Here is a 15,130-nt window from a genome sequence, read left to right on the forward strand (position 1 = left end):
CATAGAATCATTAAAAAATATGGTTGTTGAAAACATATTTTTAACTCTCAATAGGTGTATGGAGGTTACAAAATCAAGTGGGAAGAGATTGAGATGTTTTTTGAAAAGCTAAAAATTGGAAGCTAAAAAATGCACTGTGGCCGCGCCCACTGCTTATCCCTGCCTAGGGGACAGAGGCCACTAATTATGAAATATGATTGTTGAATACATGTTTTTAAATCCCATTAAGTGTATAGATGTTACAAAATCACGTGGGTAGAGATAGTAATGTTTTTGGAAAAGCTGAAAAATGCACTGTGGCCGCACCCATTGATTATCCCTAGGCGCGGCCAGGGGTGCTGACAACCAATTTCTTTTTTCTGTTTTTTACAATTTAAACGGTTCTCACACCCCAAATAACTAACAAATCTTCATTTTAATTCCATAAACATTCAATTAAACATTGGTAACAACTATAAGGGTTGGTGAAATTTGAAATTCAAAAGGTATCTCAAACTCTATAAATAGGAGTCTAATTCTCACTTGTAAGACATATCATTTTCTATCCACAAAGTACTTGGTTGGAAAATACACCATAGAGACTTGATAATTTCCAGAGAGTTATTTCCAATATTGAGATAATCTCTTAGTACTCGAGATATGAGAAATAAGTTTTTGGACAAATGTTGTAAACCCTGTTCAAGTTGGTGATACTCAATACTTTGCACTTTGGTTGTATAAGTGAGAGTGATTTATTTCATTGTTCTTGTTGTTTATTCTTTCTTTTATTTCCTCTTGCTATAAGAGTTGTTTCTTCTTCTATCTACTTTGTTTTATTATTTTTAGTTTATTTGTAACTTTTGTCATAATGTAGAGTCAAAGAACTTTACTTAGCTAGTTAGATAGTAGTAGTAATAGTAATAGCTAGTAGTAGTTGTAGTATGTTTATGACTATGGATTTTGGTTCAAGCCGGGACTTAGTTGGAAACTCTTAGCAATAGTTATGGATTTTATAAGTTTAACCTATAGTTTAAGAATATTAATTATAACATAAGGTTTGATTAATATTGCTGGTTATTAATATGATAATTATTATAACCTAAGGTTTAGATAGAGCTAATAAGAATATGACACTTGTCATGAGCATGGTTATTTCTACGGTTTAGATAGAGCCAATAGGAATATGACACTTGTCATATGTATGATTATTAAGGAATTATTATCTTAATGATAAAATAAGGGAAATATAAGACTTAGTCTTCACCAGAATTTGTTAGGAGTATAACATTTGTCACAATTTTATTTATTTGAAATTTAGATAATTAAATAGATTTTTTGTAATTTTAAGGTACTGTAACTTCCGACCTATTTTTGACCCAGTTATGTTATGAATTTCAAAAAATAGTAAAATAGTATTTTTATAAAGTTGTAGATAATTTAATTAGCTTTCTAACGGTATAAAGAGAGTCTAAATCGGAGTCCTACAGCTCCAGATATGTTGATTTTACTGCAGGTGAGTTTAGAGTTACGAGATTTAGGGAGTTAGAAGTTATGATTCTATTTGTTTTTATTATTTTTGTTTTAAAAATAAAGCTTTGACTCCTTAAATTTCTCTGAACAATTTGACCAAGTCCTAAGCCTTTGGCTGAAGGATATTCAAATATTTTCAATTAAATTCATTATTTTCATTCAAAGCCAAAAATAAGATTTTTATTCCTAAAACTCTATAAATAAGACCTAGTACCAAGCTTTTTCATTCATTAATCAGAGCCTTCCAGGTGCTAGTGAGACTATATAGTGATAAACACTTGGGTTGGGGTTATAAGCTTAATAAACACTTGGGAAGTAAGGTTATAGTGTATTTCGGTTTCGAGGTATAGTTCGATCATAAAAGCATTCAAGTTATTCCTTATTCTAGTTCCTTTCTGTATTGTTCTTATAGTTTTCTACTCAAATCCTAACTCGTATTCTCTATTCTTGGTTAGGCATCTAAGATCTTGAACGCACGATTCTTATTGGTAAGTATCTTTTCGATGGTGTAGTTCATTATTTTCATCCATTTTCTTTAGTATACTCACTTCTCTATTATGGATTTTAGGAGTGTTCCAAAATCCCGACTTTGTTTTCATCATCCCGGTATTTTGGTAAGGAAAATATGATAGTTGTAATGCCCCAAATTCCCCGATGTATTTAGCGGTGTGAACAGTAGGCCGGGAGGGCCATACTTGCTTAATTATGTTATTAATTGCTTAAATGCATGTATATGTTGATTATATTATGATATGATGTGAAATGCATGCATGTGAGTCCATATTTTTATCCACAGGGGTGTGATGGTAATTTGGCCCGTTGAGGGTAAATTGATTATTTATACGCATGTTGGTGATATAATTTGAGACCACATTATGATGTGGGTTTGTTCGAGCTAGTTGGCATGAGACGATCAAGGAATGTTAATTATCGGTTTGGTCATAACAGGCTTAAGCTCGGGGCTCGGGGTAAGTCTCGGGGTGTTTTAATGATTAGAGTGTTACCGGGCATTAAAGGGTAACGGGATGTGAAATATTGGTGTTTGAGAATATTGATATTAGCCGGAAAAAGGAAGCGTTAATTATGATTAACGGTGTAGGTGGAAGATGTCAAAACTACCCTTGAGTTGGCTTTAGAAACTCTTAAAGACCTAGGGGTATAATGGTTTTTTGAGTTATGGATATATATGATGTATAGATGGCTGTGAAACAGAACCCAAAACAGAGTTCTCTTCTCCTCCTTCCCGTACCTTCTCTTTCCTTCATTTTCTTTGCATCTTCTTTGGAGATTTTGAGCTCAAGGGGTGGAACTAAGCTAGGAAATCAAGGGGCTTAAGCTATAGACTTGGTTCAGCCATTGGAGAGGGTTCAATTCCAGGTTTGAGGTGAGTTTTATCCATTGTTTGACTGGTTTGCTCTGTTTTCGTTCATGGATTTCAGCTCTGGATTTAGGTGTGGAAAGTTGGATTTAAGGGGAGTTCTTGAGGTGTTTTACTTGGGTTATGATGAGGGATAGTTATGGGTGATGTTTGGAGGTTTAAATGGGTATTTGAAAGAGGTTTAGGTGGTGTTTAAATTGGGTTTAAAGGGTTGGTTCAAGGGAAAACTCGAGGGAAGAAAAAACAGGGGTTTTGGCTGAACTGGGCGTTGCGCCGCGGCATGGCCAGGGTGAGCCGCGGCCCTTGGGAGCTGCTGGGTTTAGGCGCCTCTGTTTGAGAGGCGGGCCGCGGCATGGCCAAGGAGGGTCGCGGGCCTTAAGGCATTTTTGGCCAAAGTGAGCTTTTTAGCATGGGGATTCAAGCCTAAGGCCTCGGGAATGAACCTACTACCCGGTTGAGTAGTGTTTGAGGTCTCGGAGGTTAGGTTTTGGTTTGGGAACCTTTTATTATTTATTTTATTGATGGAATCCCATAATTTGGTTATGACCAGGTAACCGCTAAAGGACCAAAAAGTTGATCGTTCTCAGGGTCACTCTTTTATTTGTTCTTGCTCGAACCGGAGGTAAGAAAACTGCACCCCAAGTGTGACATGCGTGGATATTTGTAAGGCATGTTGATTGTGTAATACAGACATGGATTGAACATGGAATGCTTAGCATATGTTGTTCGCTTGTGCATAGCACTGACTAATTAGTCAGGTTTGGCAAAGGTGCTAGTATCAACTGTGAAGCTGTGACTGATTAGTCAGGTTCGGCAGTGGTACTGGGCACTGGTCACGTTGCACTGACTTGTCAGTCAGAATTGGCAAAGGTGTTAGTGTCAGCTGTGAAGCTGTGACTTATTAGTCAAGTTCGGCGGTGATACTGGACACTGGTCACTTAGCGCTGACTTATTAGTCAATGATGGACTTAGCGTGGTTCACGCAAGCCAACGGAGATCAGATCTAATCGACCATTAGCATTGAATGGCTCAAAGAGCATTAATGCCTGACCGACCCTGAGGGTCGATGAACAAACAGAGCTTGGAGGCTGGTGGCTTACTTAGCAGCCACCCTCCCGCTAGAAAAGAGAGCCTGGAGGCTAGTGGCTTACCTAGCAGCCACTCTCCCGCTAAAATCATGTGATGTTCATTTGCTTGTTGAAAGCTTTATGTTCAGTATGATTATAATGATAATCATTTGATAATGTTTATGAGAAGTGTTATGTTTTCTTGCTGGGCTTTGGCTCATGGGTGCTATGTGGTGCAGGTAAAGGGAAAGAAAATCTCACCTAGCCTTGAGTGGGGAGCTGATGTGGTGTTGTGTACATATGCGGCCGCTTGACCACCACGGCCAAGGAGTTCTCAGAGGAACTAGGGGGTTTACCCTATTTTTGCCGCTTAGGTCGGCGGGATTGTAAATTTAAAACAATAGTGACCATTTTGTACTGAGAACCACTTGTAAATGTTTTGTTTAGCTCTGCAGAGCAGTTTGTAATAGAAATCTCTATTTCTTTTTTATTGGTTTTATACCTTAACCTGTTAATTACACTTAGAGCACGTTTTTGATCAAAGGACTCAGGTAGTGAGTCAAATTTCCGGTCCACCGTTCACCGTAACTGTTCTGGGGTAGCCAGGGCGTTACAATAGTTTTATATGCTCATATGTTATGTTGATATGTTATGATAAGTTATGCTATAGTATGTTATGTTATGTTTTCTTATGTTTCATGGTTATGATTTACCCTACCTCAGATATTAGACAGGGGACGTAGATGGGTTATCATAAACCTACCATGTGATCTAACCTATTATGTTTCATGCTTATAGTAGATTTTTTTGGCTCGGCATTAGGCTCATTCCTTTATGTTTATATGTGCAGGAAAATAATTATGGCGGCAGAAAGATTCTTGGCAGCTTGGGGATGTGTATTGAGGCAAGATGAAATCGATGGATTGCGCGTTCGATTCGAAGATGAAGTTTTTAAGTCTTTTAGTTATGATTTCTATGTATTATTTTTTTTCCGCACTTCATTTTGTAACCAATTTATTTAAGTTATATTTTGTTTTCAAAACAATGAGATCCTATATCCTACATGAATTTTTATGTATTTAGCATTTACTTTATAGTTTTTAAATAAAGTTATGGTTATTTCACATGTACGTTTTCTTAAAATTAGTATAGTAGTTATTAATGGTCCAAATTCTATAATAGTTTGGTTGTTACACATAAAATTGTTACTACTCTCTTTATGTTCATTTCTATATTTTCTTGTAGTTTTGCAATAATGTTGTAAACTTATTAATCATCAACTTGTTATTTATATTATTTTGCTTAGAATTGTAATAGTAAAATTAAAATTCTAAATATTTCTTATATTAGTTTAAAATGTAAATATAAATCTTTATATTTTTAAAATAATAGTTATTTTTCTTCTTAAAAAATATTATTTTAGTTTTATGAGTTTGAATTAAGTGCTAGACGTGAAACAGGTGATCATCTCTCTTTAATAATTTCAATAATAACTTTGTATTTTACCAAACTTACCAAAATTAACAACCTATATGATTTTAGTAATAAATAAATAAATATCATAATACTTTGATGTTTGATTATTATTGTAATTTCAGTTTTTAAAAGTATAAAATCTTATAATTAATTAAAATTTATATTAATAGTAATAAAATAAGTATAAAATAGTCTTATTAAAAAAAACAAAATTAATCAAGAAGTTAATTTGGAAAAGATAAATAATTATTTTTGGAAATTTTATTTTATATTTAGTTAAAACCAAGATAATATATATTTTTTTCATTCCCTGGCAAGAAAACTAGCTTGGCGCCCAAGCCACCAACAAAAAAGAAAATAAGGTTAATTAAAAAATATATATATATATATAATGAAGTGACTTAAAAGTCAAAATTCTAAGCAAAAGACACTTAAAGTCAACTGGACTTACCACGCTAGTATTTTATTAATAAAGTTCTCTTTTTCTCTTTTTTGATGAAAACTAAAATCAAAATAAAATAAATGAATATTTGTAGCAAGTTGACGCAACCAGAGGCACACCTAGAATATAATTTTACTGGGTAAAAAAAAATATATATATATATATTAACAAAAATACATATGAATAATATTATCATGAATTAAAAGCAAAATACATGTAATAAAATTTAAAATAAACAAATAAAACTATAAGATCTTAAAAAAGAAAAAAGAAAATGTAAATATTTTAGTGGGGTCAATATATTTAATTATTAAAATATTACAAAAATATTAACATATATACATGTAATTTCTAAAAGTTCATTGGAGTTAGTTGACTCCACTCGTTCCAATGTATGTCTGCTCCTGGACGCACTTATAATTCGAATAAAATTTGTTGACAGGAATACACTTGGCGGTTAAATTTTTCTTGCAGCCATTCACTTTGGACCGTTAAGTATCAACGAGGATTATGTGACATCAATTCATTTGTCCGTGTGTGATGACAAGTCCAAATTTAATGATGTGTCTAATTTTTTATTTATTTTATCTAAAAATCATATAAATTAAACTAAAAAAAAGATATACTTTTAATTAAAAAGTAACATAGATTTCTTAAATTAATCAAATAAAAAGAAAATTGAAAAAATGTAACAGGAGAGAGAGGGATTCAAATATGAGAAAGAGTGTGAGAGAGTTGTAGCCTTGTAGATGGAGGGAGGTCGAGAAAGAGGATATGAAGATAAATCTAAGAAATAACTTGGTATGAGTTCGAAGATATATTTGAGACAGAGCGAGAGGGTTTGAGGAGGTTGGGTATCGGTATGAGATGGAGATGCTTGAGCTAGTTCAGTTACAGTGGCACAGAGGCGGTGAAGAAATCGATGGAGATGGAAGCTCGATAATGGCGATAGAGAGACGCTTTAAAGGGCGTCGTTGCGGCTGGGCAAATCTAAAGGGACAGATCTAGGTTCGAGAGACGCTTTAGGTTTATGAGTTTCTTAATTAGTCCTAAATTAATCATTTTTATTTAAGATTAGGTTAATAAAATGTGTTTTAATTTTTTCTAAAAGAGTTTAAATGTTTTTTTAATAAATTAAGTGATTTTAGGAGAAAAAATACACATGCATCATAATTTTGACATGTCAACAGACATGTGACCCAATAGAGTTTTGTCACGCGTGTCTTCGTGTCTTTGTTGGAACTTAACAGATCTAGTTGACACTTAAGAGCCAAAAAGGTACAAGTGCAGCAAAAAGATAATAATAGGGGGTATTGCTGTTAATTTTTTTTTATTGGAGTTATAAGTGTGTCAACTCGAAAAAAAATAAAAAATTCTGTCACAAATATATCTAAAATAAATAAATAAATTTGGAGGAAATAAAATATTAATATGGAATCCGACTCCATTGATAACCTCTCACACGACCTACAAGATAAAAGAAAAAATGATTAATATGCCAAATTATTTACAAAAATATAGTAACAAAATCAATAGATATTTAAAGATATATATTACAATTAAATCATAATAAAAAATATATATTCTATATAAAAATGGTGTAGATAACAAATTTTTTTGATTTTATTAACTTTAAGGAATTTTTTTTTTTTTTTCATGAAATGTACATGAATTGGTTGTCGCCGACAATGGATTGTAAAGAGGAAGCCACGAGAAAAGGCTTTGATTCTTTGTGCTATTGATGCTCGGAGACATGGAAAAGAAGATTAGAGAAAAAGTAATTTTAGGACTTACCTTACTAATTAAATTAACTATATAAAATAAAGTTTTTTGGATAGAAAAAAATGGTGCAAAAGTTCCTATCAGATATGGCCTGCCCCGTTCCCAAAAAAAAAAAGTACATGTTTAACTTTCTAAAGGCTTCCCCAATCATAATAACAAAAATTATACAAAAACAAATATATTTTTTATTATTATATTATTTTTTAATAAAATAGAATATTCTTTTTATTATTATATTATTTATCATTTATTTATTTACAGATTAAGGCCAACTCCAATGGGTAAGTGTGGCTTAAATTGTCACATCAAAATTCAACCAATCAAATAAAAAAAAAAAAAAAAAAATTTAAGGCAACGTTGCCACTGCTGGGCAACGTTGCCAAACTTCAACTTCTCCACATCAATTTTTTTTTTCCTTCTTTGACCAATTCTGACAAGCATTAGGCAAGGCAACTCCCATTGGAGTTGGCCTAATAACACAAACATCCGAATATAGAGAATAAGGAGAATGATATCAATATTAGGGATCTCAATATCGAACATCTCGGTTTAAGGGATCTCAATATGAAAAAGAACAAGGAGAAGAAGCTGAAGATAAACATCAACGATCTCAAAATTCTGCACAAGATTATAATCAATATTATAACGATCTTGGCAGAATCGGGAATAATTTTTAAAATTATTAGAAGTATGTCTTAGTTTGTCTTGTGTTTTATATATATATATTGTTGTTTTATGTTTTATGTTTTAATTATTTTTTGTATCTTTAATCAATTTCAATGTTAATTTTATTTTCTTATAGTGTAGAGTAAGAATTTTCATACACAAATTAAAATAAATTATATAACAAATTAATTATGAAAGTGCACAATATATAAGTCGTGACACTGTTCACACATAGCTAAATGAGGTGTTCACAGTATATACATGTGCTATTATCGTGTATTGGAGTTGGCCCAAAAACATAAAGGAAAGAAATTAGTAATGAAAGAAAAAATGAAAGGAAATAAAATATTTAAGATGAAAAAAAAAAGATGATTCTATTGTTGTTTGGTGGAAAGGAAAGAAAGAAAATTAAATTAGTTTATAATTACTTTTATGCTCCTAAAATTATTAATATAAAATTGATTAAATAATGGTATATTAGTAATTTAATATTGTTTCTATTTGAAATTTTTTTCCAATTTAGAGAGGAAAAAAATGGTGAGACTCACTTCATTTTTTTGCACCCCATTTTCTCTTTTACTCTTTTTTTCTTTCATGCCAAACATACAATTTTTTATCCTTAATTTTTTCTCCAAAATTGCATTTTCTCTCTTTTTAGGCTAGATTTAGAAACTATTATATTTTAATTTTTTTTTAAATAAACTCAAAATATTTCTCTTAACTTTCTAAGAACATAAAAACTAGTTATTTTTATATATAAAAAATCTTTTATTATTTAACATGTGAATTCTATTTTTTTTTCATAATATATACTCTCAATATTAGATATTTTATAAAATGCATATCAAGAAACTAAGTTATGAATAAATATATGTTACAAAAATAAGTGAATTTTCAATTTTTTTTAATGGATTTTCAACTTATTTCAAATTATTCAGATATCAATAAGTGTTAAAATTGACTATTAAACGAAATAGGGATCTTGAAAAATACAAAATTTATGAGATTACATGTTAAATCACATTAACAATCGATACTATAATTGGATAAACGATGTTGACAAAACGAAAAATCTTTAACAAGTCAAATAATGATGTTTGAAAGTTTGAAAAATCATAAATAAACTGTGTTGACAAATAAAGTTTTGATAACTTGATATAAATTGATAAAAAGTTGGTTTACAATAGCAAAACCCAGTAATTAAATTGACATATATAACATCTTGGAAGTTGATTGGTAGAAATGACCGGTTTATAATAATACCAATGTACCATAACATAAATCTCAACATAAATACCTATAAAGAGTTGCACCTCTAATGTTTTGGCCTGTAAATAATTTGTCCTAATTTTATTTTATAAATGGTGTATATTGTACAAATTTTTCGAAAAATTTCAAATATTTTGCCCTAATAAAAATAAAATTTAAACATATTATTGTGCACATGACTATTTTTTAATGTGTGTTTAAAATTTAAAACTTAATTTTATCATAGTAAATTATTCAAATTTATTATAATTTTACAAAATACTCTAAATAACTAAATTATAAGACAATTCTCCTATAGGGCTTCACTTTAAGCCCTACCGGTAGGGCTTTCAGCGTTTCTCGACCCATGAACAGTTTTCGGTACGACTATTTTTTTATGACCGTGTATATTGTAGCTATTTAGAGCATCCTGCAAATTTTCAGAAAATTCCGAATAGTTTACAGTACCGAAAACTAGGTTCAAACATATTGTTTTTCACGCGCATAAAAAAAATTAGTCACGCATGCAACATGTTTGAACCTAGTTTTCGGTATTGTAAACTATTCGGAATTTTATGAAAATTTAAAGGATGCTCTAAATAGCTACAATATACACGGTTATAAAAAAAATCGTGCCGAAAACTATTCACGAGTTGTAAATACTGAAAGTCCTACCAATAAGACTTAAAGTAAAGCCCCTATAAAAGAATTCCCCGTAAATTATAAACAACATAAACATAATTTTCTTTCTTTCTTTGTTTTCCTCGTCCACCTTTTGAAAGTCTGATAAGGTAATGAAAACTTGATAAAGAGTTTTAATAAAAGAGTAACAAAAACATTATTTAATTAATTTTAGTTCCTATCAGATAGCCTGCCCCGTTCCCAAAAAAATAAAATAAAAAAATAGTACATGTTTAACTTTCTAAAGGCATCCCCAATCATAATAACAAAAATTATACCAAAATATATATTTTTTATTATTATATTATATTTTAATAAAATAAAATATTCTTTTTATTATTATATTATCTATCATTTATTTATTTACAGATGAATAACACAAACATCCCAATATAGAGAATAAAGAGAAGAATCTCAATATTAGCGATCTCAATATCGAGCATCTCAGTTTCAAATATCTCAATATAAAAAAGAACAAGAAGAAGAAGCTGAAGATAAACATCAACGATCTCAAAATCATGCACAAGATTATAGTCAATATTATAACGATATTGGCAAAACCGAGAATAATTTTAAAAATTATTACAAGTATGTCTTAGTTTGTCTTGTGTTCTATATATATTGTTGTTTTATGTTTTATGTTTGATGTGTTTGATTTTAATATTATAATGTAAGTTTGTAATATTTTAATTATCTTTTGTATCTTTAATCAATTTCAATTTCAATGTTAATTTTATTTTCTTATAGTATAGAGTAAGAATTTTCATAAACAAATTAAAATAAATTATATAAAAAATTAATCATGAAATATTTGAAATTTTATTTAGAAAATTAAATTACATGTGTATTTATAATTTAAAAAATCCAACATAAAATATAGACCTAAATAATACTCATATGTTATAAATATATTAAATTTTTTAAAAGAGATATGATATATATATTAAAAAAAGAAGAAGAAAAAAGTTGGCTTTTACCTCGTAAACAGTGCACAATATATAAGTCATGACACTGTTTACACATAGCTAAATTAGGTGTTCACGGTATGTATATGTCCTATTACCGTTTGATTGGAGTTGGCCTAAAAACATAAAGGAAAGAAATTAGTAATGAAAGAAAAAATTAAAGGAAATAAAATATTTAAGATGAAAATAAAAAGATGATTTCTATTGTTGTTTGGTGGAAAGGAAAAAAAGAAAATTAAATTAGTTTATAATTATTTTTATACTCCTAAAATTATTAATATAAATTTGATAAAATAATGGTATATTAGTAATTTAATATTATTTCTATTTGAAAAAAATTTCCAATTTAGAGAGGAAAAAAATGGTGAGACTCACTTCATTTTTTTGCACCCCATTTTCTCTTTTACTCTTTTTTTTCTTTCATGCCAAACATACAATTTTTTATCCTTAATTTTTCCTCCAAAATTGTATTTCCTCTCTTTTTAGGCTAGATTTAGAAACTATTATATTTTAATTTTTTTAAATAAACTCAAAATATTTCTCTTAACTTTCTAAGAACATAAAAACTAGTTATTTTGAGATATACAAAAATCTTTTATTATTTAACATGTGAATTCTATTTTTTTTCATAATAATTACTCTTAATATTAGATATTTTATAAAATACATATCAAGAAATTACGGGCCTGATTGGTAGTGAATCCAAATTCAATTTTATGATTTCTAAAACTTAAAAATGGTAGGACCCACATAAATACTTGATTGTTTCTTGTTTTCAAATTCTCAATCCAAATACTGATTCTAATTTTAAACTACAAAATAGAAAATATTATTTTCATGTTTCTCCCAATTCAAATCATTATATTCTAAAATCCTACAAATCTATCACTTTTTTATATTTTCAGATTCTCTATCGATCACATATCCAGCTTTTTAAAATTTAAAATTGGTTTACGTATTCTAAACCAATCACATTTTCAAAACACATGTTTTAAGACTATAAATTTAGATTTTCATTTTAGAAACACACTTTTTGAAAATGCATTTTTCCAATCACGAACCAATCAGACCCTAAATAAATATATGTTACGAAAGTTATTGAATTTTCAATTTTTTTAATGGATTTTAAACTTATTTCAAATTATTCAGATATCAATAAGTGTTAAAATTGACCATTAAACGAAATAGGGATCTTGAAAAATACAAAATTTATGAGATTACATGTTAAATCACATTAATAATCGATACTATAATTGGATAAACGATGTTGACAAAACGAAAAATCTTTAACAAGTCAAATAATGATGTTTGAAAGTTTGAAAAATCATAGATAAACTGTGTTCACAAATAAAGTTTTGATAACTTGATATAAATTGATAAAAAGTTGGTTTACAATAGCAAAACCCAGTAATTAAATTGACATATATAACATATTGCAAGCTGATTGGTAGAAATGACCGGTTCATACTAATATCAATGTACCATAACACAAATCTCAACAATAAATCCCTATAATAAACACCTATAAAGAGTTGCACCTGTAAATAATTTGTAAATAATGTCCTAATTTTATTTTATAAATGGTGTATATTGTACAATTTTTTAGAAAAATTTCAAATATTTTGCCCAGTAAAAATAAAGTTCACACATGTTATTGTGTACGTAACTATTTTTTAATGTGCTTGAAAAATATTATGTTTAAAATTTAAAACTTAATTTTATCATAGTAAATTATTCAAATTGTTTATAAATTTACAAAATACTCTAAATAACTAAATTATATATACTCATAAAAAATAAATTGTGTCAAAAACTATTCATAACCAAAAATATATGACACATTCTATTGGAATCACATTCTTGTACTCTCTAACATAATAAAATAAATGAATTCTAAAATGTAATGAAATAAATGAATGTAATGATAATCAATTCATTTCCATTAAACTCAACAACCAAACAAAGAAAACGAATACACTTATTTTGTCTTGGCATAGTTGTTAAAAGGTGAAATTCCATAGTAAACTAAAAAGTACTCGACATGTATAGTGAAATTGACCTTTTTGATAAGCTTGGGATCTGAGAAACATGGGCAAAAAGAAGACAATAACTAGTTTGCTTATACAAAGATGCCCAAAAAGTTGAACTTTGAAAAGGGTACAAACTCACCAAGTAGAAGAAGAATTGATCAGTCTGCCATGGCCTGAATCGGATCAACATCTTCTTCTCCTCGAAGAATGTTGTGAACAGAAACTGTTGAGCAGAAGCTAATGACTTTGTGAAATTTGTTAACAGGTGAAGGCAATGGAGGGACTCTTCTCCAGCTACACTCGCCAGACTCATCTCCAATGATCTCACAAACGCAAGCAGGGTAGTTCTTATGGTAATCCTCGTTGAAAACGTAGATCAGATTACCAAGTCCCACGCATTTCAAGCTCGCAAACTTATCATCTTCATCACTATCAAACAAGCTGTAGAGCAAGTCCCGAGGCATACTCCCAATGGCGCTGAATTCCATAGTCTTGTCGTCGATTTTCCACAAGTTAAACGACAGTCCAACCTGCGCGCTGCATATTCCGGCCAAGACGAGCCGGTCCTGGCAGGCGATCAGAAACGAGAAAACGACACCAGGTGGCCTAAGGGTCTGGACATCGCTCCACTCGTGTTGGGTCAGATCGAAAGACGAAACAAAGCAAGAGTATATACCGAAGACGTAAAATTTGCCCCGAAACAAGGCCGAGGAGAGGGACTGCGAGGAGTTACCGGACCTGAAATCGGACGGCAGAGGTGGGAAAATCTCCCAAGAGTCCGAATCAGGATCGTACATCTCGACGGCCAAGCGGTCCTCGATGTCGACTAAGTTGCCGATGAATCTGACGCCACCAACGACGACGAACCGAGGAACGCGCTGAGACCCGTGATCGAAAACGCCGACGAGAGGGTTGATCCGGGAGAATCGAAGCGGGGAGGTGACGCGCCATGTGCGTTTGAGGATCCGGGAGTAGATGAAGTTGGGTGCAGTGGTGAGGAAGAAGCCATCGACGCCGAGGAAGCAAGACGAGTTGGGTAGGTGGGGATCAGGGAAAGCGGCGGTGGGGAGTTGGAACCATTGGTTGGATAAAGGGTCGAAAGCGAAGGACTGGTTGTTCCTGGAGGAAGTGTTGTGGAGGCCGTAGAGGAAGAACCATGGGATATGGTTCGCGGATGAGGAGAATTTAGGGGATGAAACGATGTCGTACCAGAGCTTACAAACAGTGGAGGCTCTGAGGAGAGTTGGGATGGGAAGGTAGGAGAGGATGAGTTCGGTTACGTCCGGGCTGAGGTTGCTGAACTGTGTCATTTTCAGTGTACTTGGAAAAATGTTGCAGAGAGAGAGAGAGAGAGAAGGGTTTGGGATTGAATGGACGATAGCTGAGGAAGGAAGATGGGATAGGTGCGTGGGAAGTAGTTGGGGAATGGTTGGACTTTGATGCCTATGAGCATGGCAAGTAGGGAGTTGGATCTTTGAACGACGGGTGGGTGGTGATAACTAGATACCAAAAAAAACTCAATTATATAATTGTTATTATTATTATTATTATTATGAAAATTGACTACTTTAATGTTGTTATTATTTTTGTACAAAAGATCAATTTTTTATTTTATATAAAATGGTTGCTCTCCCGTCCCATTCTCATTTATTATTTTAATCTCCCTCCTTGCATATTTCAGGAGGGTAGGAGGTTGAGGGATACCTATTAGGGCAGAGAATTCTCCCTTGTATCTGTTTATTTAAAAATAAAATAAACAAAATTAGATTATTTAAAATTAATATATATTACACTATATTAATAATTCAAAATATTTAATATTCACAAAATATTGTGGAAACTTTTTGGGTGGAAATCAAAATTGTTTTCATCATGTGGAAAGGAAG

The 15,130-nt window shown here is 31.1% G+C and overlaps 1 protein-coding gene across 2 annotated transcripts; it reads right to left on the reverse strand.

The window, feature by feature from the left end:
• Positions 1-11,181: 11,181 nt before the first annotated feature.
• LOC133783340 (F-box/kelch-repeat protein At3g24760) lies at positions 11,182-14,679 on the reverse strand. 2 transcript variants are annotated; one of them, XM_062222956.1, is made up of 2 exons: positions 13,384-14,679; positions 11,182-11,330 (listed from the first exon to the last, which is right to left on the reverse strand). In XM_062222956.1, exon 1 carries the CDS (start codon positions 14,552-14,554, stop codon positions 13,403-13,405), a length of 1,152 nt encoding a protein of 383 aa, XP_062078940.1. In that variant the 5' UTR covers positions 14,555-14,679; the 3' UTR covers positions 11,182-11,330; positions 13,384-13,402. The 2 variants fall into 2 exon arrangements, with proteins under 2 accessions (XP_062078940.1, XP_062078948.1); XM_062222964.1 differs by lacking the exon at positions 11,182-11,330 and adding an exon at positions 13,116-13,293.
• Between the last annotated feature and the right edge of the window lie 451 nt (positions 14,680-15,130).

This window comes from Humulus lupulus, chromosome 1 (assembly GCF_963169125.1).
Source record: "Humulus lupulus chromosome 1, drHumLupu1.1, whole genome shotgun sequence".
NCBI classification, from domain to species: domain Eukaryota; kingdom Viridiplantae; phylum Streptophyta; class Magnoliopsida; order Rosales; family Cannabaceae; genus Humulus; species Humulus lupulus.